Genomic DNA, 27,526 nt, shown 5'->3' on the forward strand with positions numbered 1-27,526 from the left:
ATTCAATATATCGTTCTGGGCATTCGATGTGTTGTTCTGGGCATTTGATATATTGTGCTTGGCATTCAATATATTGGGCTGGGTATTTGATATGTTGTGCTGGGCATTCAATATATTGTGCTTGGCATTCGATATGTTGTTCTGGGCATTCAATATGTTGTGCTGGGCATTTGATATGTTGTGCTGGGCATTCAATATATTGTGCTGGGCATTCGATATGTTGTTCTGGGCATTCAATATGTTGTGCTGGACATTCAATATATTGTGCTGGGCATTCGATATGTTGTTCTGGGCATTTGATATGTTGTCCTGGGCATTCGATATGTTGTGCTGGGCATTTGATATGTTGTGCTGGGCATTCAATTTATTGTGCTGGGCATTCAATTTATTGTCCTAGGCATTTTATATGTTGCGCTCGGCATTTGATATGTTGTCCTAGGCATGTAATATGTTGTTCGAGCATAATTTGTTCGCCATGTGAAAAGGTCATGACTTTTTTTAGTCGGCATGATTCTCGACTTTGGCGGAATTCTCCGAAGGAAATTAACTTAGACAGTGAGGTAGGGTAGAATGTACTCCTTGGCTTAATAGCCTGCCACTCTTCAAAACCAAGGCCTACCTACGCCTAGCCTAGCCCAGGCCAATCTATTATATGATTCAAATCTGATGTAGACGTGGGTAGGTATTATTACGGTCTTTTTCATCTTCGGTCACACCCTCGATGAGGGATGTACTGCAGTTAAAGTCCGTAATACGATTTTAATCGGATTGAGCCGAGCATAGCCCAACAAATATAGGGGCTTCGCGAAGCGCCGAGCCACAAACTGTACCTGAAAACAACTTGAACAGCAAAGCCAAAGCAAAGGCTACACTGTTCGTCCGGTAGAATGACAATAAGTGGCGAGCGACGCAGATTTAACGTTTAAGTAGAACTTGGTATTGGTAAAGTCAGTAAAGTTGTAGTATATATTACACGTACCGACTCCGTTCCTACATGTAAACCACTTGTTCCAAATATTGCTTCACTAGCGGCAGGTTCTCAAAGACAAAAATAATAAACATTACACACACTCTTTTCACACTTTTATAACAACCAGTTTCTTATTTAATTACCTACAGGCTTGTCTCATCAGTAACAGTTGATTAATAATTAATGAAATTTTAGAACGCATTGGAAATTACAAATCCCCAGACTAATACAGTCTTTACATGACTTTATTTTGACTCATTCTGTGTGCCAAAGCTCCTATGACCCTGTACTATGGCTAATCGACCACGTTCATTCAACATTTACCGATGCACAGTCTGTCGCCTGTGATTGGTGACACGAGAAAGCCCTCCTGAACTTGCGCCAATCAAGTAATATTTTCTTGTTGTGTTTTCACCATACTTTGACTTTGGTAGTTCCTAAGCTTGTTTTCACATTTTATATCCAGCGAGCCGTGTTGTGCTGCAGTGTGTAAAATAGTAGAGTAGTGAGGTCAAACTGCACAGGCCAGTGGAAATTGGAGTGTGTTGCGTCATTTTTTCAGGGGACGCTGCGTGAGAGCGGAAGTTGGTTTGGTATTTTATTGCTTAGGAACCGCTCAGTTTATTTCTAAAGGGAGGGGAAAGTTTGCGGGGAAGTTAGTTTTCAAAAGTAGATAGACCTTCAGGACCAAAACGTGTGACCCCTATGTTCTACAAAACTAATGTATAGAATTTTGGTTGATCAATTTTTAATGTTACAATTTCACGGGCGTGTGATTTTGAAAAATACTGGCCCTCCCTCCCTATAATTTCTCTCGCGTCCCTTTCTGCATATACCCTTGATGTAGAATTCGTAGACACACATTCGCTGGTCACAAGTTCATGCATTTAGAAGGCGGCGTTGAAGCCCGAATTTTGATTTATCCATGAAAATGAATAAATGAATAAAATTGCAGTGAAAATGCACCTATTTCTAGCTTAACATGCTAATCGTGCATCGTGAACTTTGGCTCGCGGCACGCGGATCATGGCTCGTGGCACGCGGCACGTGAATTAGGCTTACCCAATATCGAATGCCAAGCACAAGATATTGAATGTCCAGCAAAATATATCGAATGCCCAGCACAACATATTGAATGCTCAGCACAACATATCAAATGCCCAGCACAATATATTGAAAGCCCAGCACAACATATCAAATGCCACGCACAACATATTGAATGCCCAGCACAGCATATCGAATGCCCAGCACAATATATTGAATGCCCAGCACAACATTTTGAATGCCCAGCACAATATATCGAATGCCCAGCACAACATATTGAATGCCCAGCACAACATATCAAATGCCCAGCACAACATATTGAACGCCCAGCACAACATATCAAATGCCCAGCAAAACATATTGAATGCCCAGCACAACATATCAAATGCCCAGCACAATATTGTGAATACCCAGCACAACATGATATTAGACCGTATAAGGCAGTCATGGCTTTCCATATCACATACATAGACCCTGTTATTCCCCCAGTGTGACATCACACAATAGAAATAGGGTGTACAGGATTTCTGTATTCCCCTACTTCTGACGTCAGAAGTAGGGTAATACGGTCGGAACTTTTTCTACTGCTGTGGTACTGGTAGGTTAACGACTTTTTGTCGGCAGCATTGTCGCCTAGCTTCTAGATGAAAACAGAGACTAAGCTTAGGTTCTGAAGAATTTTGGCGGAATTAGGTAGGCCTATTCATAAATATGTGACAAAAATCTACACATATCGTGACAGTTTCTCTTTCTCAGTTTCTCAATCCCCTAAAATTAAAAACTCTTTAGCTTCTAGGAGTAGCCTACATGTAAATCGTGGAGTCATCTGCCGAAATTGACGAATTTATCACCGAACGGGAGGAATCGAATATACAAAAATCCACAAGTAATGCTGTCAAGCAACTGATGAAACTTTTAGCATCGGCTAAGGATTTTCTTGACGTTGAATTTCAGTTGGGGGTATCAATGAGGTATAAAAGGGGAGTATAAAAGGGAGTACACTAATGCGAGTCTGGTCGTACACTCCTCGATCCGAGCCGCGGTACGAGACGACGTGCATTCATCATAGTGACACAGATATATGCATGACACAAGCGATAACTAGCTGGCTCGAATGAACATAAAAATGGAAAATGTCAAATGTTTTGCCGTCCTGCTTTGTTAAATGTTAAGTTTATTGTTTGGTTCCATTTATAAACACTAGGAGCTGAGAACGCGATCTATCCAGCGATCTTCCTATCGCGTAGTAAGCTTACTACATCACACTCCACGTCATTTATTTATTTTCACAGGTGCACTGATGTTGCATAAATAATCGCCAACAACAAGATGATGTACAATTTAATTGCTGTTTTATTCACATGTTGTACCCAAAGTCAAAATTTGTCATAATTTTGAAACGGCGTTGACAAACTGACGATTTCGTTAGAAAGTATTCGATCCCCGGATTCGATCGTGCAGTACTGTACAGTATAACCGGGGAAAGCAAATCGCCGCTGTGTACGGCACGGCCACTATAAATTTCGAGGCATTCTTTGACAGTATCACTTTACCTTCACATAAATGCCGCACCTGACGATACTAATCATCTCCCTTTCACCTATCATCGGTCGTGACGGCTATATTCATTGAAATTTTGCGAGAATATCTGACGGAGAAAGACCGTATGGAAATACCACTTCAGCACTCTGACTGAGAGCGCGCGTCCGTGACGCGAATCAGCTGGAACCGAACAACTTACTCCGCCACGCTGACATAATAAAGTCCAAATTAAATCGCACGGAAAAATAATTTTTATCAGGAATAAAAATGAGCGGGTCTATGTATGTGATAAAGATATAATCTCCCAGTATTCCTCACTCGTGTGACGTCATCGAAGACTCGTGTTTCCCCCAACATAGCTGTTATGTTGTGGAACCCTCGTCTTCGATGACGTCATATATATTATATATATATATATATAGATATATAGATAGATAGATAGATATAGATATATAGATATATACTTTGTATTATGAAAATGATAAGGACAAATATGATGGTATAGAGAAGACTGCGGCAACAACTGAGGTTGATTCCATTCATACCTTCATGTATTGATTCCTCGTTGCTAACCCGATCACTCTCAATTGGTGTCTTTTTATAGATAGGTCTGTAATTGTCATCTAATCTTATTTCGAATTGGTGTTTTTCGCCTCCCGATGTAAATATCACCCTAACAAACTTTCCGAAAACGGACAGCAGAGCACTACTAAGGATCTGTAGTATTAAATGATGACAATAGAACATTACGGAATGTGTGCGCGCACGTGCTTTCATTTGTGTCATTTTGTAGATCATATTTAACAACTACATAAATAGGACATGCTTTTTCATATAATTATGTCAACCCTAAGCAATGCAATACATTCCATAATAATGCAATAATGAATTATATTTACAGTGAAATTGTATTACAAACTTGTTGGATCAATTAGAAAACTCAAACTGTTATTAATACCTAAAAAAAACCTGAACAAGTCATATAATTTGACAGAAAAGACACACGGTTGCCATCAGTTTTACCAGCTTTCCTGATTAGACAAGATTAAGAATCATCAGCCACAATACTCACCTTAGTGTCGTTATTTTCTACCGCCTTAAAACAGTGTCTCAGACAGATAAGATCGACTGGATCAAGGCTTTCTGGTGACTCGTCAAAGTGAGTGATAACATCAGTGATATGTTTTGCAGAGATGAACGGATGGCATTGTTTTATGTATGGCCTCTTTGCAGAAAGGAGGTCTATATTAGATAAACAATTACAAAGGAGTAAACTAATGTTCTTTTATTTAATAATACATGGTATGCGAACAAGTACAAGAAAAACGTCTTGATCTGCTGCCATACATTCTTGGTAGGTTGTTGATATCAATGCAAAATGAATCAAATATTTGCTTTTATGTCAATCTTACAGATAGTGAGCGTCAGCAAGCTGATCTTAAGTACAACACTGCATTTTCATTTTCCTATTTCATCTGCTATTATGTCTATTTTTTTCAATAAAATCGTACTGACATCTTACATCAGAAATTCAGACTTCGGACGTTTGAAAGTACTGACAATTTCATGGAAATTGCAACAATATCTGTTGACTTCCGGGTACTAAAGGCACGTTTGTGATGTATCATATATATATATTTATATATATATATATATATATATATATATATATATATATATATATATATATATATATATATATATACTACATTCTAATCGTTTTAGTACCTCCAAGGTTAGAAAACTATTTCGATTCTTTACCGTCTTCCTGTTGTCTGTTGTGAATGGACGTCTTGCGGAAAATCGGTGTGTAATTTTCATCCAGTGTCACTTCAAATTTATTGCGTTCGCCGCCAGCAGTGAAAACTACTTTCAAACACTTTCCAAATACAGATATAAGGGCACTGTTAAGAGTCTAGAGAGAGAGAGACAGAGACAGAGAGAGACAGAGAGAGAGAGCATACAGAGACGGAGACAGAGAGATATTTTATGTGCACATCATAGTTTCTAGTCTGCGACTAAGAATACTATTGGTGAGTACAGATAAATACAGTTTTGCTAAACAGTTATTTTCATAGAATCAAAATTAGTTCTGATCAAGGCCGAGTCGCAAACAGATATCTGAAATTTAGCGTTCTCAGGTTGAAATGAATGCATTATGAGCGAGAAAAATTACGTACCTCCATTCACTTACCACAGATACAATGAGAACAATTAGAAGCCATACTCACCTCAGTGTCATACTTGCCTACCACCGTGAAGCAGTGGTTCAGACAGATACGGTCGACGGGATCGAGACCTTCTGCAGATTCCTCAAGTAACTCGATAACATCGCAGACATTCCTGGCAGAGATATAGGGATGGCACTGCTTTATGTATGGTCTGCTGTTTGTGGCGGAATCTAACGAATATCATACAGTCAAATGTTATACGTCAATTAAAAAAAATCACTTCAATTGATTGTTTGTGTAATAAGAAAGTGGATGTCACCCGGTCTATTAATTGCAGGTAATAAACATCAAAGCCAGGTATTCATTGGGATTTCTGGAAATGAAAGCGTATTAATTGTTGGATATATTGCTGATAGAAGTGACTTTAGCGAGATACATTAAGTACCCCTGAATACCCTTCATGGCTACCACAGAGTAATATCATAGACAGAGTGGCAACACTTGCATGCCTTTGTTCCATGGTCGTCTCGGTAGACTATTGGCTTTTCATATTAAATGAGCTTCAAAGGTGTTTAAACTTTTTGGAGGCTTGGTTTGTGGTTGATAATTACACGAGATTATGCGAAACATACGACGAGATGGCATCGTACTGCCAGTAGCGTAGCAACCATAGTTACTTTGTGAGCTCTCAGGCCAGAAACACTGCCTCACGCCAATCAAAACATAACACGCCAGCAGTTTCATAAACATGTCCTTTCTTGGTGCACGTGTAAAAGACGGTGTGACTGACCGTAAACCATCGAGTAAAACCAGACAGTATCGATAAAAGACTTTCAAATTTGGTTCAAACACACTCATTATATATTCATGAAAATATGAGAGGAATTTTTAAAACGGTAAAACCCACTTTCCTGAAGCTCAAAACACTCGCGTTTTCGCCAGCACATCAATTCCGATCAGCACCACACGACAACTACAACACATGCTTTGTCGAACATCTTTCGCTTAACAATTGGTGAAAATCCGAAAATTACCGAAGGGTGCATGGTCGGCACTCTTCGGAAAAGAGAGCCAAGAGCTTCGTGAGGCGAGGCAAACATGGATTGCTTACGTAACCGCTTCACGCCTTAAACAATAGCTGTTGCCACTCTGTCTATGATATTACTCTGTGATGGCTACATATAAATGCAACAGAGAGTTATAAAATGCGGAGACGGGTGTTATTTTTTGTTGAGAAATTACATAATGAAGTTCGTGGTTTGCGGTTGCATATGAACTCTCGCACCGCTTACTCAGAGTTATGGAAAGCCATGACTGACTTAAGGGGTCTAATATCACGTCGTCCGAGGCATTAACCATATTGTCCTGGGCATTCAATATATTGTCCTCGGCATTCAATATGTTGTCCTGGGCGTTTAATATGTTGTCCTGGGCATTTAGTGTATTGTTCTAGGCATTTTACATGTTGTTCTAGGTATTTGATATGTTGTCCTGGGAATTCAATATATTGTCCTAGGCATTTTATATGTTGTTGATACGTTGTCCTAGGCATTTAATATGTTGTCCAAGCCATTTAGCATATTGTCATGGACATTTAATATGTTGTCATAGGCATTCAAAATGTTGTCCTAGCCATTTAATATGTTGTCGTTGGCATTCAATATATTGTCCTAGGTATTTTTCATGTTGCCCTAGGCATTTGGTATATTGTCATTTGAATTCAATATATTGTCCTTGGCATTTTATGATGTCCTAGGCATTTGATATGTTTTCTTGGACATTCATATATTGTCCTAGGCATTTTACATGTCGTCCTAGGCATTTGGTATATTGTCATTGGAATTCAATATATTGTCCTTGGCATTTTATGTTGTCTTAGGCATTCGTCATGTTGTCTTAGGCATTTGATATGTTTTCCTAGGTAATCATATATTGTCCTAGGCATTTTACATATTAACCTAGGCATTTTACATGTTGTCCTAGGCATTTGACATTTTGTCCTAGGCTTTTGATATGTTTTCCTGGGCATATTTAATATGTTGTCCTCGGCATTTACCATATTTCCCTGGGCATTAAATGCGTTGTCCTAGGCATTTGATGTGTTGTCCTAGGCATTTAATATGTTGTCCTTGGCATAATATTTTTTCGCCCTGTGAAAAGGTCATGACTTTTTCTTATTCAGTGTTTGGTCCACGTGATTCGCGACTTGGCGGAATTCTCCACAGGAAATTAACTTAAACAGTGAGGCACTGACTCAAATTAGAGGTAGAAACTTCATAGCCTGCCAAACTTCAAAACCCATGGCTATTTGCGCCTAGCCTAGCCTTGACCAATCTATTATGATATCTTATTAAAATTATAATTACAGTGATGAGCGACGCAGATTCGGAGTTTAAGTGGAGCTGGGTGTTGATAAGTTGTTATTTATATTACCTACCGTGTTCCTAATGTACCCACTCGAACAGAATATTACTACACTAGCGGCAGGTTCTCAAAGATAAAAATAACAAGGCAGTATTGCTGAAGGCAATGAGTACTTGGGCCGTGATAGAGTAATTTTGAGGACAATATATACTACTATTCAAATATGGTCTTGAATTTCCTCCTGTCAATGAGGCATTTGATTAACTGGTTATTAAACGAAGCAATGGCATGACAACGGCAAAATATGTCTAGCAACTTTTGTGGAGTTTGAGGCAGGGGTTCTTTATTTATAGCGGGAATTGCTTAAACTCCTTAAATATTCAAATTACAGCAAATTTCTTTTGTTCTCGATGGTAGATGTCTAATATTTAGATGGGCATATTTAGATTTCTACCCTATAGTTATCCCTATATACCAAAAATCGGACATCCAGCTCTATTGGCTTGCTCAGAATTAGATATGCGCATAATTAATGAGGTACAATATGTGGTGTCATAAGGTGTCCCATCATACCATTTATGAAGGGTGTAGCACTTGTGGTTACTGAGTTGTGGACAAATATATATTTTTGAGGTCAAAGGTCATCGAGGTCACGTGACATTTTGTCAAAATAATTGTATTGCTAATTATTCCTATATACCAAAAATCAGACCTCTAGCTCTATTGGCGCGCTCAAATTATATATGCGCATAATTAATGAGGTACAATATGTGGTGTCATAAGGTGTCTTATCATACCAAATATGAAGGATGTAGCACTTGTGGTTACTGAGTTGTGGACAAATATATATATTTGAGGTCAAAGGTCATTGAGGTCACGTCACATTTTGTCATAATAATTGTATTGCTAAGTTATTCCTATATACCAAAAATCAGACCTCTAGCTCTATTGGCTCGCTCAAAATAAGATATGCACATAATTAATGAGGTACAATATATGGTGTCATAAGGTGTCCTTTCATACCAAATATCACAGTCCCTCCACCAAACGGTCGGGAAACGCTATTGTCAAAACGTGCGAACGAGGGGATTAGCTGGTAGGATGCGCGTTGCGCTGGCGTTCGCTGTTGATGACGTCACACCAGCTGTAGCGTCCCCTCAAAGAGTGGGTACGGTGGTGTCGTCTTCGACGAAGAAACTAGCCTGAATCGGCCGTAAAGTGTACAGCTATTTTGAAACGTCAGCATATTCTCGATAAGCAATATTTCTTTATAAGGAAAGTGGGTGATCTTTTTATTCCCAATCGATTTTCAGCGCTAAATCGGCGTTTGTATTCGCTATCGCGTGTAGGTCATTTTCATTGAATTGCGTCTTTCATGTGTCAGGAGAACATGAATTTTTGTTCGCTCTACACTGCAAAATTATGACGGTCTGTTTCATTCTGATGTCTGTACTTGTGATTAAAGTATACGTAAAATTACACTGACGAACCCAGTTTTTGAATAAAGGTTTATGATGAGACGCAAACTGATAGTTTATTGTGTAATGCTTTGCTCTGCAATTTAGAAAATGGCGTCCACTGACGATCTGTGTTCGCGTTGTGTGAAGAGTCGAAATATTCATGGTTTTTCGTTTTGATGACTGGTCAAATAAGTTCGATTGGGACCTATTTATCTGATTGAAAGCAATTTCAACTTATTTTAGCGATTCAATAACTGCAAATCGAAGTATAAGGGAAGGATAGAAAAGCAGATGACCCAAACTCGGCCGAACGCCATTTTGTTTTTGCGACCCTCGCAGAGTCGATGTTCGATTCTTTGAAATCTTTTTTGATCGCTGTGCCTTGCGTACTACATGGTATTTAACGTAGATTTTCTTGATTTGGTACTTGTATAACACCATTAAAATACACTGACGACGCAATTTTTGTGATCAAACGTATCCATTGGCGGGAATTTTACGTGAAAATATTGTTTTGATTCAACCCCATTGCGGTTTTTCTGGCGTGTCATGAAGCCCTATCGAGCCATGTGCTTGATGTGTCACACAGGTCTCCCGGTAGCTGTAAAACAATGCCGCTACGAATGCCGCTACGAATAGAAAATTTACATCAAAGAAAGGTCATTTTTGTTTCGATGTCCTATGTCCTCGAAATCGCTGGCTCCTTGCACTCGTTTTCACGGACGGGGCATGTGAACTTCGTTTTAACTTAACTGAAAGTTATACAATCAGAACACTGTAGACCTCTTCACTCTGTTCCTCTGAAATGGTGTTGAAATCGATGTCTTGTCATCAAGAGAAATGAAATCATGGTCGTAATGATTACATTGGTGTTGACTGCAAGTGTAGTCCAGTCAAACGCAACCAGCACGTGTAAATACGAAACACAGCCTATGTACGCATGCGCATTGTCCTTTAGTTCATTGCATGTCAGGTAAAAATGGTGTCATCGTTTATGCTAATGTTAGACCAAGTCGCTATAATCTCTTTACGCGAATAAACAGTGTAACGGAAGCGCAACGCGCATCAGGACAATAGAAATACATTGCGTTTCCAGACCGGTGGATAGAGGGACTGTGCAAATATGAAGGGTGTAGCACTTGTGGTTACTGAGTTGTGGACAAATATGTGTATTTGAGGTCAAAGGTCATTGAGGTCACGTGAAGTTTTGTCAAACAAATTATATTGTTAACTTATCCCTATATACCAGAAATCAGACCTCTTGCTCTATTGGCTCGCTCATAATTAGATATGCACATAATTAATGGGGTACAATATGTGGCGTCATAAGGTGTCCCATCATACCAAATATGAAAGGTTTAGCACTTGTGGTTACTGAGTTATGGACAATAATGTATATTTGAGGTCAAAGGTCACCAAGGTCACATGATATTTTGTCAAAATGTTTGAGATATCTGCGTGAACCGATGGACTCACTGATGGACTCACGGACGGATATGAGCCAATCTATAAGCCCCCTGGACTTTATCCGTGGGGACAAAAAAACTGTGTCACTGCATCCTTTAGGCAATATGAATACGATGAGAAACTAAATTTTTATTTTTCTTGGCATCATACATGCGAATCTATGGAGAACTGCCTTATACATGGGAGTCTATGGAGGTGTAAACTAAAAAGTCCTCTAACACGGCCAAATTTGAAAGCATTGTGAAACAAATCGACGTGCATCTGTATGGGTTGGGTACTAGCGTGAACGGACGCACGGACCTCGGACTTCGTCCGTGGTGATTAAAAACAACGCAACAGTTATTACAGCTACAACCGGCGGTAGGTTCATATCCAGAGCCCCGTACGGTCTGCCGCCGTCGCTTGAAAACAATCTCATGCACCCGGCCATATGGGCAGCTGGCCGGATGCATGACTTCCCGGAGAAGGCGAGCTGTCACGTTCAAGCTCAGGATTATTTGTCGATCAATTTCAGTAAATTTACCTTACCTAGATGAAATTTTGTCTATAGGCTGAAATTTCGCCGAAGTTTGACAAAATTACATCGATTTTTCAGGTTCATATGCGACATTTTTGAGTTTTGAGTGCAGACAGAAATAAGTTTTGAGGCAACATGGCTGCGACCCCATGTTGACCCCTAGCCCTGCGTACGATGCTATGTGCTACAGCTAACACACAGCATCGTACGCAGGGCCAGCGAGAGAGTTGCCGACATCGACGGTTATTTACGAGAAGTGAATAAAAGACTGTCATTTTTGGAAGCGATCGAGTAGCTGAGGTAGGCTGGGATACGACTTGGGCCCAAGAACGCTGAATTTCGGCAGTAATTTGGCTTTTTACGTCAAGTCCCAAAATGGATTTGAAGTCACCGACCCAACGTACGGGTCTTTGCAGGGCTGTGGTGAGCGGGGCGGTTAGCTGTAGCGGAACACACAGCATCGTACGCAGGGCTAGTTGACCCCCAAGTGAAAATGTGTTCGCGATCAAATCTTCCTATATTTTTTTCAGAATTTTCAACAAAATCATTGCTTCTTACATCTTTTGTAAAATATACAATACTAAAATACTAAAATAAAACTGCGATGTGCCATGTCTCCAGATTTCTAAAATATCGTTCATTGACCGTTCGACGCAAACTTGTGACGCAGTTGAAATTCAATACTGACCGCCAAATAATCTTAATGAGACGAGATCAGTCTAGACATCCTCCAAATTATCCAACCATTCGCATTGGAGTTCAGCTCGCTTAGAGTATCATAACATTTTTCGGCCTTCTTTTAGATCGACCCTAATATCTCCCATTTAGGAAATAAATACACAAGCTACCTCGACAAAACTTCGTGCACCATCCAAGACCAAACGCACTACAAATCTGTCTTGACGTCATCATCTCCTTACATGGTAATCGGCATACCGTATTTTTTAGCAAAGGGGACACAGAATACGTCGGAGTATTCAGTTTCAAAACGTATTACATTGTGTGATGTTGTCAAAAAAAAGTCATGTTACTGCAGTGGTATAAATTACAAAACACAAAAGTTCAAATCAGTTTATTTTGGACTGGCTTTACCCAACATTTCATATTGTTTCTTATGCCAGATTTGACCACGTGCTTACTGGCGACCCCTTTTCATGCAAATTTTGTGTCAAATGATGTGTTCCCCTGGAAAAACAAACGTACGATTTCTAAATGAAGGAGGCGAAATTTGCCCTCAAGACACGAAACACCCCTTTGGGGTGTACCTAGCTATTTTTAACGAGCTTCTCGAATCTGCAGCTCTATTTCGAAATGATGGTCTGGTTTTCTCAGCTCAAGGATAAGTGTTCTCCATCGCTGTGGGCATTACTATTCTCAACCGGGGGTACAGTTTCCAGTCGTAATGTTTTTCATTGTGTCCGGGATATAAAACCTTTCCTTTTCAAACTTTCTCTTTGATTAACACTAATCCACATCTTGTCAGTGATTAAACATGTTTCAAGTTTAAATGTTAAATTCTGGTCTCGAGCCCTCCTGTTCGACCAAACCGAAATTACCCCTCCCACTTTGGCTCGTCCAGTGGGTGTAGCAAGGGTCGTGCCATCGCCTAGGAAACGGAGGGTGCATTAATTGTTGCATTTCGATGCACATTTTGATTATATTCAGAAGATTTTGTGGCCAAAACTCAGATAGAGAAGCATTTATATTCACATCTCACTTATTCAAGACTGGCTGAGAGCAGCACTTCCATTCAGTTAACATCATTACGCCATTTATTATGCCAAGAAAGATGAAGCCGATACATTTTGCCCTCCCTGGTCTCAGCCAGAAATGGTTATACCTTACAGTTTTTTCCCACGGAATGAAAACAAATGTACTTGGGCTGAGGCCCAAGTACAAAAAATAATACAGTACACAAAGTCTTTCACACTGAACAACCAGTTTTTTAATTACCTACAGGCTTGTCCTATTAGTAACAGGTGATTACTAATTAATGAAATCTTAGAACGTATTGGAAATTACAAATCCCCAGACTAATACAGCGTTTACCTGATTTTATTTTGACTCGTTCTGTCTACAAAAGCTCCTACGTCCCTGTACTATGGCTAATCGGCCACGTTCATTCAACATTTACCCGATGCACAGTCAGTCGCCTGCGATTGGTGATACGAGGAAGCCCTCGTGAACTTGCTACAATCAAGTAATATTTTTTGGTTGTTTTTTCAACCATACTTTGACTATAGTAGTTCTTGTTATTCGCATTTTATACCAAGCGTGCCGTGTTGTGCGGCAGTGTCTAAACTGTGTGTAAAGTGTGTAGTACAACATATTAAATGCCTAGCATATAACAGATGTAAACTGAATGTGCCTACGTGGTTTACAATAGGTTCATTGCATATCAGTACGCTTCACAGAACAATAAGACATCTGTTATATCACAATATTTATCCGGTTTCAACAACTTTCGTACAGTTCTGTACGAGTTAATTACTAATTACGAAACTTCATTTAATATGCAAATGAGCAATTTATTAGCTTCACACTGCTCAATGCTTCTCAACACAATTAGATATTAATCAGATCAATATCTGTAGCAGTTTCACCAATTTTGTGCCATAATTTCAGATTTATATCACTAATTACAAAGTTAATTAATATGCAAATGATTCCTTAATTAACGTTACACTCCTAAATACTTAACAACACAGTAACATATCTGTCGGACCAGTATCTGCAGCATATTTTATCAAGTTTGGTCTTGTTATTTCGGAGTTAAATGGCCGATACAAAACTTCATAAAATATGCATTTAAGCTATTCATTAACTTGACACTGCTCAGTGATTCTGGCGACAATTATTTATTTATCAGTATAATATCTGTATAGCAGGTTTCATCAAATTTGGTGCCATTCTGTACGAGTTAATTACTAATTACGAAACTTCATTTAATATGCAAATGAGCAATTTATTAGCTTCACACTGCTCAATGCTTCTCAACACAGCCAGATATCTGTGGGATCAGTATCTGCAGCACTAGATTTCATCAAATTTGGTGAAGTTATTTTGGAGTTATAAGACGATTTACATCACAAGACTAATTACAAAACTTCATAAAATATGCATGTGAATTCGTTATTAACTTGACACAGCTCAGCGCTTCTCAGTACAATTCGATATCTATCAGATCAATATTTTTGGCAGGTATCATCAAATTTGGTGTAGGAATTTCGGAGTTTTATCACCAATTACAAAAGTTCATTATATATGCAATTGAGCAGATAATTGACATGACACTCAGAGATCATTATAATCTTCTGAGATTGTCATCTGTGAAAAGTTTCATGAAATTTGGTGCAGTATTTCTTGATATATGTCCACACTGTCATTACTGTCTCCAAAGGGAAACCATTTTATGAAAAACATGATGTCATAATTTCATAAATATGCAAGCCACACTAACTAAAATCTATCAGTTCTTGCAAGTAGCATATGGTACCTGTCTACCAAATTCTGACTTCAATCTGTTCAGGTGTTTTGAGTTATCCTGTACAGACAAACGGACAGACACACACACACACACACACTGACACACACAGACGGACAGATAGACAGACAGACATCGCTATGACGTTAGCTCACGTGTGTGAACACGTGAGCTAAAATGGTATTTCATAACTTCATTAATATGCAAGCCGCACTGACCAAAATCTAATCAGTTCTTAAAATTAGCATATGGTACCTGTCTACCAAATATGAATTGAATCCTTTGAGGCGTTTTTGAGATATCATGTTAACAGACAGACAGACAGACAGACAGACAGACAGACAAACGGACAGACACACATCGCTATGGCACTAGCTCAGGTGTGTAAACACGTGAGCTTAAAATGCCTAGGACAATATGTCAAATAGCTAGACAACATAATGAATGCCAAGGACAATATATTCAATGCCCTGGACAACATATTGAATGCCTAGGACAATATATTGAATTTTCAGGACAACATATCTAATGCGCAGGACAACATATTAAATGCCTAGGACAACATATTGAATGCCCAGGACAACATATTGAATGCCTAGGACAACATATTGAATGCCCAGGGCAATATATTGAATGCCTAGGACAATATATTGAATTCGCAGGACAACTACCAAATGCCTAGGACAACATGTAAAATGCCGAGGACAATATATTGAATGCCGAGGACAACATATTGAATGCCTAGGACAATATATTATATGCCCAGGACAACATATAAAATGCCTTGAACAACATATTGAATGCCCAGGACGATATATTGAATGCCCAGGACAACATATTAAATGCGTATAGGACAATATATTTAATTCTCGGGACAACATATTGAATACCCGGGACAATATGGTAAATGCCTAGGACAATATATTAAATACCCAGGACAACATATTGACTGCCGAGGACAATATATTGAATGCCTAGGACAACATATTACATGCCTAGGACAATATATTAAATACCAAGGGCAATATGGCTAATGCCTAGGACAACATGATATTAGAACACTTAAAGCCGCACTTTTCAATCCCAAGTTCTCGCATTAGTGGAGTTCTCCTCCCAGTCATACACTTGGCTAGTACGATGTTTGATTTCTATAACATTAATTACACAAACTGATCTCAACCTTTTGTCACCTTTTGCTAATCCTGCAAACAGAGTTTATACACAAGCGTTTGATTGACGGTCGGTTCGAATCGCCAACGGTCACTGATTCCCACCACAAACGCTCGAATTTCCTAAACCATTGTCTTCCAGTCGCATTAGACATTGAATATAACCACAGTGTTCGATCGACAGCAACTTCGCGCTGACCGCTTGGCCGCGTTTTTGCGGCCGGGGAAAACTAAAAAGTGGCATTTTCTGGAGCGTGTGCCCGCGTGTTGCCTGTTTGGTGTCCACTTACACGATGAACGCCGCCACAGCTTCGCGTCCTTTTAAAGGGAGGCTCCGCCTTTAAGTCAGTCATGGCTTTCCATACAGGGTGATGCCAGCTGTTGTTCTATCGCCTTTGCAAACTGTTCTTCGCTATTCAGATAAAATTCTTACTTGTCGTATGTAACTGCTATGTTGAGGTGTTATGTTGGGCTATCCGGGGTAATATGAACTGTGTGCTAAATCACATGATCAAGAGGTTTATCCTCAAATCGGCGGAATTACAGAAAATGGTGAGGTTTATAGCACCGAACACAATCTGGCTTGTGATGATTTATAGTATGATATTCTGTAATATTTGATCACCAGGAAATTGCACCGCACTTCTCTGTTAAACACCCAATATCACGCTGGTGAAGAAAGTCGTCATCGTAACATATCCCTGGCAAATTTCATAATGTCTGAAGTAGTAATCTTTTCAAATTCTATCGATCGGTTAAGAAGTGAGTTGCGCGTCCTACCTTCCTTTTCGTGCATACGGACCACCATGGCTTTCTGCCCATTACCACTTTTTCGCGTCTCACGGCATATAGGCTCATATTGGTCATTAAGAGTAATCTGGAACACATTTTTTTCGCTGCCACATTTGAAAGTAATGGTACCGCCGATCCCGTATACCTTAATGTTCGCGTTTTCCAAAACCTGGTAATATTAATAGAATGTATTTAACCCGTCAAGGATTTGAAAAGCGTCAGGGATGAATAACTCAAAGATGAAAGCTATTAGTTTTTGCTATGTTAAGGACACCTTAACGTGCACTCCAAATAGTAAATAACAAACATTACTAAATACCGTGCAAATTTGCATGTTTTGGGTGGCGGTTGGAGTTCTTGTTTCAAATACTACTGATTCTTACCGATATTGTCAATTCATATTATATCTATGGTAGAACTTATATCGCCACAAAAACAACATTTCTGAATTTTATTTTGACCATTTTATTTAGTTCTATGAGGAACCATTTAAGCTCTAGAATGGCAAGCACTGTAAGTTTCATTCACCATTTGGTTTTAACTGTCCTGAATTCAGCATGCCAATATGTCATTTCTTTATACGTCTCATGAATAAATGATTAATGGGAAATAATTACCTCGAATGGTGTCTCAATATAGCCAAATCGATTTTTCGTTGATTCTACATGAATAGCGACTCCATATCATTTCTCTTTTGTTGCAAGTTTCAAGGTACCCATTTTCCAGAATGGTTAATATATTGATTATTCCGAATCAAGAACAGAACATTGGACGGCCTTGCACTAAAAAATTGTCTCATTAGAAAATCAAACACTTACCCACTCCTCCCTTTCTTTTACCAATGTGAAGCAGTACTTCAGGCAACGCATATCTCCGTCATTCAATTTCTTCTGTGACGATTCTAACCGCATTATAACGTCATGAATATGTTCAAAACTGATGCAAGGGTGACAATCCTCAACGATGTCTACAAGTATAGTCGGATTTATCAGTAGAGCGTAGGGAAAGTTGAGTATGTGCCAAGATTTAGGTATTATGTTATCCCCACACTCCGGAACAATGGCAACATTTTTCTTGTCCTGACCTACAAACATCACTCAACTAATTTAGCTCTTCTATGCGTTGGCTCCATCGTATCACACTTCCTGACATTTTTTGCAGTTGTTTGCGCAATTGACATCAGTCCCAGTCATCGAGAACACAATAAACGAATTTGGTTGAACCGTCGACCCGTAAACTTATATTTGATGTCATTTTACTGGTAAATAGACTCAGCAGTTTATCGGGCGTTTTTCTTAATATCAAAACGTGGAGCCTAAAGTCTGATCTTTTCTGAGTAAAAAGGCTTCAGGGGTTCTAATGAAAAATGCTGTCATAATGATCCGTAATTGAATTTGAAGCAGTAGAATAAAACTCTCAAGATACGGCCATATGTGTCGAATTGCCGGAAAAAACATGGAGCCTAAGTATCTAATCACAAGATAGATCAATCTGGCAAAAGTTTCGATTTCGTTTGTGTAGTGATGTTTTAAGTGCCGGTAATGCAAGTAAGGGACGTAACACGTGCATCACGTTACATGCAGAAATGCGTATACTAAGAGTAATTAAGATGCATTGCAATGCTAGTACGTACTTCCAAAGTTCAAGTACTGGTCTTTGGTACGTTCATCTGGTTGACTTTGTTTCTTTGTGTGGTGACAAATAGGATTCCCATGGCCGTTGAGCGTGATCTCAAACTGGTTTGCTTGCATGCCCGATTTGAAAATTACGGTTACGTACCTTCCAAGCACCGTAATAATGGCGCTTTCGAGTACCTAGATCACAGAAAGGGGGAAATGAAATTACAAAATAGCTGCTATTATGTAGCTTACGATGAAAGATTCTGCGAGAAATCCGCATAATAAAGCTATCAAAGTACTAAAAGTGCGGGGCCGAATATCTAAGGCAACAACCACAGTGACGACTGAAGCATTTGTGGGTGATGACCTTGTCGTTCATTAAAAACGTTTTCTAACTTTAGTGTGACAAATGATCTTGCCATTTGTCTATCATGAGTTGTAACCTATTTTCTGATTTTATTAAGCTAATGACAGGATTATAAGGTGATACATTTTTAATGCAGAGCCAGTGCATTATGTCATGCATCGATTGATGTCTAACTTTGAGAATATATGTATCTGGCCTATCCATTTAATCAAACACAAATGTTGCCGAAACTGAAACAATTTAAGATAGTGAAGGAACACAGAATAGATGTTGTTCGTGCTTTTGTTCTATAACTTCGATGATTGCATTGTATATCCTACTTTTTGTATAAACGTATCAAGGTCTCGCCCTCTAATCAAGAGATGATTGCCAGATACTATAATTAGGCCTAGAATTAGGCAAACTTTATGCAAAAAACTCGGTGTGACTACATTTGATATGCAAATGCAAGCTTGCTTGACTTGGTATTCTGAAAGACAATAAAAATAAGACACTATCATTGTGAAAAGTTGTTTTTTCAGATAATTCTCTGGGGTTTTTGACATACCAAAATTTACAAATTTCCAACTCAGGGAGTAACTTGCCTTGAATAGAAAACGATACAAGGCGCCTGTTTGATGTCTGACATTTCCACTTTAACACTGAACATTATCTCTATGTCACCAATTACTGGACATTGAACTATTAGTCCGTGCTGAGATGAGGAGACTATATTTTGTCGACGTATTATAAACGTGTGCCCAAACGTAAAATGGCGCCCCCTTGCAAATAAAGCAAAAGTACTGTACGTCAAGCATATATGAATTGGAATCTTCACCGACACAATAGAGTAGTCCAATGTAATGCATAGTGCATAATGTTTTCCACTGGGACATCATATGCTTTGTTTTCTTTGCAATATTATCAGTTTTAAAAGTGGTGGAAAATTAAAATAAACGGTAAAATTCAATTTTACTTTGTCCAAATTTTTAGTAGTTAAATACAGTATCCTTTAATTTTGTAGAACTAAAGAAGACCACAGAAAATAGCAAGTCTTTTTTCATGTCGACGAATTTCAATAGTTACAGCTAGTTGGACTTTAAAGATGCATGAGTGACGTACCGTGCTTTTTTAGTAAAGCGACACTTGCTTCCCCGAGTCTGACCACGGGCACTCTGTTGTTCTGAATTGATAGTCTGAATAAACCAAGCAGCGTATATGTAAATACGAACTTTGATGATAACTGTGTAAGAAATTTATAACAGAATGCCGTTCGGATTGAAATGTCGACTTAGCTACAACATCAGATCAAGGTCGGACTGTGTCTACGTGAACTTCATAAGCGACCACATCGACCGCATTCTTTCGATGTTAAACGCCGCGGTGACGCGGCGAAACGACGCACGCATACGCGTACGTACGCTGCACTGTGTCGTTTCACATGATGATATATATACATAAGGGTGTGCAAACCATTCCTGGACGACATTATTTACCGATGAAGTGAGTCTTATTCCGTCGCGAAAACGACGTATGAAATTTGAAATGGCATCGTAGCACACATCAAGTTATGAAAATGACAGACATGTAGTAGATATTCGAAATATGACCGAGAATAAATGCATCGCTAATCCTGACTATGTGCGTTACAAATTGCCGTTATCCGGTAGCGACTTTGGATGTTCGAACGTCGCAAAATACGCTAATATAGCAAATGCCGTTCTGTGGTTTCGTCATGCGCAGAAGAAAGGACATATTTTTTATTTCTCTTCGTAGTAAAAACCTTCCAATATAATATTCCAAAGAAGAACATTTAAGTTTTTTTTTCAGTTTTAGTGAAAGCCTTTCAATAGAACCCGAAGGATTTTTTCAAATGTGCATTTCTTTTTACTCAGTCTGTTTTGGTCGTACGGAACGTGAACAAGCCTTGCAGGTCAAGGGTTACATTTTCACATTTTTTTCTTTGTTTTCATTCTATATTTTACGTTCTATCGTCAGTGAGTTACATTGCAAAAATAAAAAATTTATTTACCTTTTGCGGACGTTTTAGAGGGTAATAGTATCTGTCCCCCCTGTCCCCCCTTTTTTGTAACGCACATCGTCAGGTTCCATGTTCATATGAGCATACCCTTGTATACATTTCCATGATTTCTGAGGCCAGGACAGCAGACGACAGTTCAGAGGCGCTCGCGTGCATAGCTGTGCACGTTCCATTCCAGCCACCGCGCTCATGTACGCGGCAGTCACAGCAACGCACCATCGTCATTCTCCGCCGCACTTCGAATACGCGCTTCATGATTGCGGTAAATACGCGCTGGTAAGAACTCTGCCGTACATGCTGCGGTGCAGAATGACCGGGTGTGAGAGAAAGAAGAATCAGTTGGATGAACCAGCAGAATGCGACTGTTTCTTTTGTATTAATAATACCTCATTTTTGTTGAGGCTTTTATTTTTTTTAAATCACGATGTAAGTTCTCCAGCGGCAAACGGAAACTAAAATACGAAATCATGTTTACACGCTTATACACCATCATTTAAGAACAACAGAATGCCCGTGGTCTGACGTCACCCTCACTAGAATAACTATTATTTTAACTTTTATTGAAGTGCATGTCGCTTGTTCACAGAGAATATATACTACATGGCTAGTTCAGACACTAACTGTAAAAGTGCCCTCATAAGTGTCATAACTATAAATATTCTTCATCATATAAATCATATAAATATTCGTCATCGTATCAAACATGATAGGGACGCTTTTTAAACTTTCTCGTAGATACATTTGAGATGGAAGAATTGCAATAGTAAAAATTACCGTATGAGTATAAACTGCGAACAAAAATTATTTATAAGAGTCCTTTTGTTGAATAACGCCAAACTGTTGGCATGTCAAACCCATTTCTCAATAATGTCATGTTGGTATTACGTAATGTTAAAAATTATGACAAAATAAGGAGTGATTTTAGAATTATGTCCTCTATGAGTGAGCACTGAAAATAAATACAGTGCGTTTCACCTATGTACCGCAACTTAGCGTATGAGACGGACACAATCCACATACAAAACAAACTATTAGCTTTGCTATCACGACATATTTCAAGGCTACCAACTCGATGATTAATTACAGGAAACCAGCATAGAGCAACCGCTCTTTCTAGACTGAAAGATACAGTTTATCTACAATGTGTGGCTTTTTAGTTAGTTTCTGTTGAGAATACCTTCACCTCTTGAACTCTTAGCTGAAATTGTAAAAAAAAACAGTTACATTGTAGATCAAGTCTAGCCAAGTGTTTATCTCTCAATCCGGACAGAGGCCGGCCCATGCTTGTTTACTGTAATTAATCGATGAGTCGTTGACTTTGAAATGTGTCGTGATACCAAAGCTAATCGTGTGTTTTATACGTAAAATTTGTTCGTCTCGTCTCTGCGGTACCTTAGTGACATGCACTGTGAAATGTTTTACGTAGTATTTTCGCGTAGACCATGTCTAGTGCATAATTTTTCGAACTGAATTTTTTATCAAGGTAAAGACAGTTCAAATAAGATATATTTTCTTGCGACTATTTTAAATACTGTATTCACACATCTCGCAGAATGTTTTCATGGATACCAGTGGAATCATCATTAAGAAATTCACATACTTTCATCAGGGGAGTTTCATTTTAGATGTTTAATAACTCACTACGATACATAAAAACTGTTGCACATATGTAGAAAAAGTCAGTTTCGTCAGTCTTGGATTAAGTAGTCTCTACTCTGTTCGACATGAACCCTGCCCTTTTCTCCTGTGCAATACGACTTACTGTGAGTGACACCAGATAGTAAAACAAGGCAAACTTGATACAACAATTCGGTGTGACATACATGCAAATGCAAATATGCTTGACTTGGCTTTCTGAAAGGCCATAATGATAAGACATTATTCTGAAAGTTTTTTTCAGGTAATTCTCTTGGGTTTCTAACAGACCGAAATTTACAAAATACCAACTCAGGGAGTAACTTGCCTTGAATAGAAAACGACACAAGGAGCCAATTTCATGTATGAATATTCCACATTAACGCTGAAAATAATCTCTATGTCATCACCTACGGGACATTCAACTATCAGTGAGTTCTGAGAGCCACCCTGGCATCACCTACCGCATCCGCATGTTGTTCCACTATCGCATAACAATACATCAAGCAGCGCATATCGCTCTCTGGTACTTTTGCTGTAGATGCTTCCAACTTAAAGATAACGTCACGGATATGTCTGAAGCTTACAGAAGGAGAACATTCCAAGACGATTTCTAAAACGCAAAACAGATACACACCGCTTTCACAAGTTTTGCAAACTAGAATTGTAATCTACACTATATTATTCTTTGTTACTGTTACATCGGGTAAGAGGAGGTAACTAGAGCCTTGCGATTAATTTTAATGAATTATATTTAACCTTCTTTGTACTCGTCATAATGAACTTCATTAAATACATTTGCTCTAAAACTCTCATTATAAGAGCATTATATTACCATGCCCTGTCAATTGTGTTTTAATTGGTCGAGCTGAACCACGTGACTGCACACAATTACACAGTAATGGTTTGTTTTCATGCCCGAGAATATGAATAATATTGTGAACTTTACGGCTAAAAGGAAAATTGTGATTTGTACCCAGATCATAATCAACCACAAAATAAAATCAGGGAGCATTTGTGGGCCAAGTTTACACGCTTTTTTTCAAAAAAAAATCTCCTGATTTGCAAAATTTTTGCAGCGCGCGCACTAGTCACTGACAGGTTCTGGGCCCGTTGTCGTTTGCACTGGAAATTTTCGTAAATTTTGACGGTTTTTCGGGGTTCGTAGATAATATAATTGAAATAACAGACTCCGCGCTGACCATTAACGTTTATTTATGGGCGCGGGCGAGAGGAAAGCCAAATTAACGGGCGAGGCTTTAATTTTTGCTTTCCTCTCGCCCGCGCCCATATATAAACGTTAATGGTAAGCGCGTCGTCCGTTACTTCTATAATCTTTCTCGATTACACGTGTGCGCACATGTACACATAGTTATACAACCTGTCCGGAAACTCTGCTCGAGTTGGTTATATTCATATCATTAGGGTCTAACGGAAAGGTTGTTATGACCTCATTACACGTGGCGTCTTTGTCAAGTGACAACCAGACGTCGCGTACGTGTAGAACAGACGTTCGGAACGTCAAGCGACACCTCTACACGTAGTTATTATTTTTTTTTATCAGTCCATCATCCAACAGGCGTTAGCCAAATTACAGGACCGCATAAATAACTAAATCAAAGGTAATCGGCCGCTTTAATTTGAGGATACAACGAGCTTAAATATTACACTAGTAGAGAAATTAACGTTTCTTAAAACTTACACGAATTTAGCATGTTTCTGAGAAAAAAAAACAGCAAAACTATCGGGAACGCATAACTAAACTCAAACATTTACACGTGAGCACGGATACGCGTACGTCATCGCGCGCCGTCAGACGTACACGTAATTACGTGTAACTAAACCTCTCTATTAAATGTATCACTTGACTCATCTAGCAAAGTTTGAAAGTGTAAACAGCGTGTATATCGTAAAGGTACCGAGATGATTGGCAAAAAATAGTATACTTGATAAAATCTAAAGTTGTCTCAGGCGCCCCAATCGGTACTAAAGCACCTTGAAGGCATACGACTCTAACTATCACAAAATAAAAAGAGTATTGTACCTTTGTGATTTGAGTCCACCGTATCATCCTGCAGTTCGTTATTGGGAAATAGTAATTTACGACAAATTGGTGTGTAATTTTCATCTAAAGTAACCTCAAATTTATTCCGTTCACCTCCAGCAGTAAAAACTGCCTTCATAGACTTTCCGAAAACAGATAGTAGGGCACTGCTGAGCGTCTGTAAGTAAGTGAGAGAGAGAGAGAGAGAGAGAGAGAGAGAGAGAGAGAGAGAGAGAGAGAGAGAGAGAGAGAGAGAGAGAGAGAGAGAGAGAGAGAGAGAGAGAGAGAGAGAGAGAGAGAGAGAGAGACAGACAGACAGACAGACAGACAGACAGACAGACAGACAGACAGACAGAGACAAAGAGGCAAAGAGACAGACAGACAAACAGGCAGGCAGGCAGATAAAGCGATATAGGCAAGCATAATTAAAGAGACAACAGGGACACACAACCAGAGGCAGGCAGAATGACGTCACACATAAATGCAAAGTGACAGGGACGGAAAGAACCAGAGATAGAAAAAAGAGACAAGACAGAAAGAGATAGAAGTAAGAGTAACAGAATCCCACACTGCATAGGTTGAGATAAAATGTGAAATATTCTATCTCAGCCAAGTGGGTGTGGGATTATTTCCTTCTGTCCCTTCAATGATTTACAAATGCGCAGCAATCGTATTTTTTATAGAAGACACAATTGTCATCAATTACATTTTCTATTTATGCCACTCCCCTTCGAAAAATTAATTAGTATATGTGTGTACCACAGTTTACTTGCACCGGAGTGCTTATGTTATAGTGATATTGGAAAACATTATGCCACGAACTTACCTTAATGAGCATAGGTCATCGGGACTATTTTGTTTGTAAGTAACTATTATTATATAAACAAACCAAAATTGGTCGTCTGCAAGTGCCCAAAATAACCTTGCGGAATGGAAGATTACACAGACGATAGATGCGACAAATCTTACTAGCTTATGAGAATTTAATTAAAACATAGGCTGTTTTACATTGTTGTTTCCATACATGATTGCAGCGTAAGACTTGAACGAGATCTGTTCCCTATTAACACTAGTCTAGTGCTGAAACCCTGATTTGGTTAAACCAAAACAATTCTACCCCACAACACTTCTTGGTGGTTTCTATATCTTCAAAGCCTACTGAATCAGAATCTGCATAATGCAACCCTGGCATCCGTGGGGCAGTGGTTAGGGTACGGGTCTCACAAACACAGGGTGGTGAGTTCGAGTTCAGTAGGCTATGTTCAGAGTAACGGACTCGCTGTTGGAGGATAATAGTGAGTTCGAAGCTCCAGCACAGCATTGTACCCTGAGCAAGGCATTTTACTCTTCATTACTGCATTTGGCAGTGGTAATGAGTACCATATCCTGTAATTAGGCAATGCCTGTTGGATAATGGCTTGAACTATAAATAAATAAAAAAGGAAACGGGAACAGAGGAATTTCGAAATATTTAGCTGTAGGCCTATGAGATGCTATGAAGGTGGTTTTGGTGCCATTTGCCTGTTAAACAAGGTCAATGAATCAATTTCTTTTATTGCTCGATATGTGCAGTCCCTAATGTGCAAGAATATTCAAGGTGGCTGCCAAAACGACTGCCGCAACAGATAAAATGTCATATCTCATCTCCATGAGATGCTACATTGTAGTGATTGTGGTGTCCTTCGCCGGGTAAATGAGGTCAAAGAATTTATATCTTCCATTGGCTGTCATTTACAATCCTCAATAAGCATAAAAGTCCAAGGTGACCGCCAAAATGACTCCGGCGCGTGGACTGCAAAAGACCAACTGGCATTCGTCTGACATAAATACATGTCCATTTCGCTTGTGCGACAATACAGGGTGTTCGAACAAATCAATAACAATTAGTGCTCTTACACTCCAAGTGTACTCGGGACATAAATCTGAATTTATTAAACAGACTGACTGAAATTTGATTTATTCTGTAAAGTTTAGTTATTTACATGTCCCTTCACTTTACTAGTACTCTGTCTCGCCCTTTTAATACGGAAATACGGTACACTGTTTGATGTTGCCATACATGTAACTATATGGATAGACAAGATGAATTTGATGCACAGAAGACCAGCAATCTATCAGATACACCGTAAAAGCACGGAATATTTGTCATTTTCTGAGAAGACGTGAGAAGCATCATGCCAAATACTCACTGTACTATCATACTGCTCCACCACTGTAAAACAATGTCTTAGACAGATACGGTCGACAGGGTCAAGACCTTCCGCCAATTCTTCGAAATAACCAATCACATCACTGATATTTTTTGCAGAGATGAAGGGATGACAATGCTTAATGTAGGGTCTCTCCGGCCACAAGAAATCTACAACATAAGGAATAAGTATAACAAGAAGCCAAAGTATTTCTTCGCAAAAATTATGCACTAAAAGATAAAGACAAAGTTTTGAGGTCCATATATCTTTCTTTCATGAATTTGACTTTGTTTGTGTACCGTCTATTTACTGTCTGTTCTGTGCTGTTTTGTGTCTATGTTTACAACTATTGTCTTACGAATTCTGACCTAGTGTTATTGGATTATGGATTGGTATGATTGCGATTATTTTTTTGACGGTTTAGGTGAGAATATTAATCTGTTGCTGTAACATTGGATGAACAAAAACATCCCCTTCCCAATAAACCTCTATGCATCGTCCTCCGTTCTATTAGCACAGTAAAGCACAGTACTGATGTTTTGAAGATTCACCTAAGTACAAATTAGAGTCATACCTCCATGGTTTACACTTCTATCAGACAACGCATCGTCCACTAACGTCTCGCTGTCCTTGTGATCATCATCGACAGAAACGTCTTGACAAATTGGTGTG

General features: G+C 39.0%; 1 protein-coding gene across 1 annotated transcript in view; it reads right to left on the reverse strand.

The window, feature by feature from the left end:
* Window positions 1–25,260, reverse strand: part of LOC139130474 (uncharacterized) — a 41,601-nt gene extending 16,341 nt beyond the window's left edge. Inside the window, exons 1-9 of the mRNA XM_070696254.1 lie at window positions 24,666–25,260; window positions 23,086–23,234; window positions 18,614–18,794; window positions 17,799–17,947; window positions 16,969–17,149; window positions 5,788–5,957; window positions 5,318–5,471; window positions 4,629–4,798; window positions 4,102–4,273 (exon numbers count right to left, since the gene is read on the reverse strand). Coding sequence (XP_070552355.1) covers window positions 4,102–4,273; window positions 4,629–4,798; window positions 5,318–5,471; window positions 5,788–5,957; window positions 16,969–17,149; window positions 17,799–17,947; window positions 18,614–18,794; window positions 23,086–23,234; window positions 24,666–24,804 — 1,465 coding nt within the window. The 5' untranslated portion in view covers window positions 24,805–25,260. The remainder of the gene's footprint in view (window positions 1–4,101; window positions 4,274–4,628; window positions 4,799–5,317; window positions 5,472–5,787; window positions 5,958–16,968; window positions 17,150–17,798; window positions 17,948–18,613; window positions 18,795–23,085; window positions 23,235–24,665) is intronic.
* Window positions 25,261–27,526: the final 2,266 nt, after the last annotated feature.

This window comes from Ptychodera flava, chromosome 4 (genome assembly GCF_041260155.1).
Source record: "Ptychodera flava strain L36383 chromosome 4, AS_Pfla_20210202, whole genome shotgun sequence".
NCBI lineage: Eukaryota > Metazoa > Hemichordata > Enteropneusta > Ptychoderidae > Ptychodera > Ptychodera flava.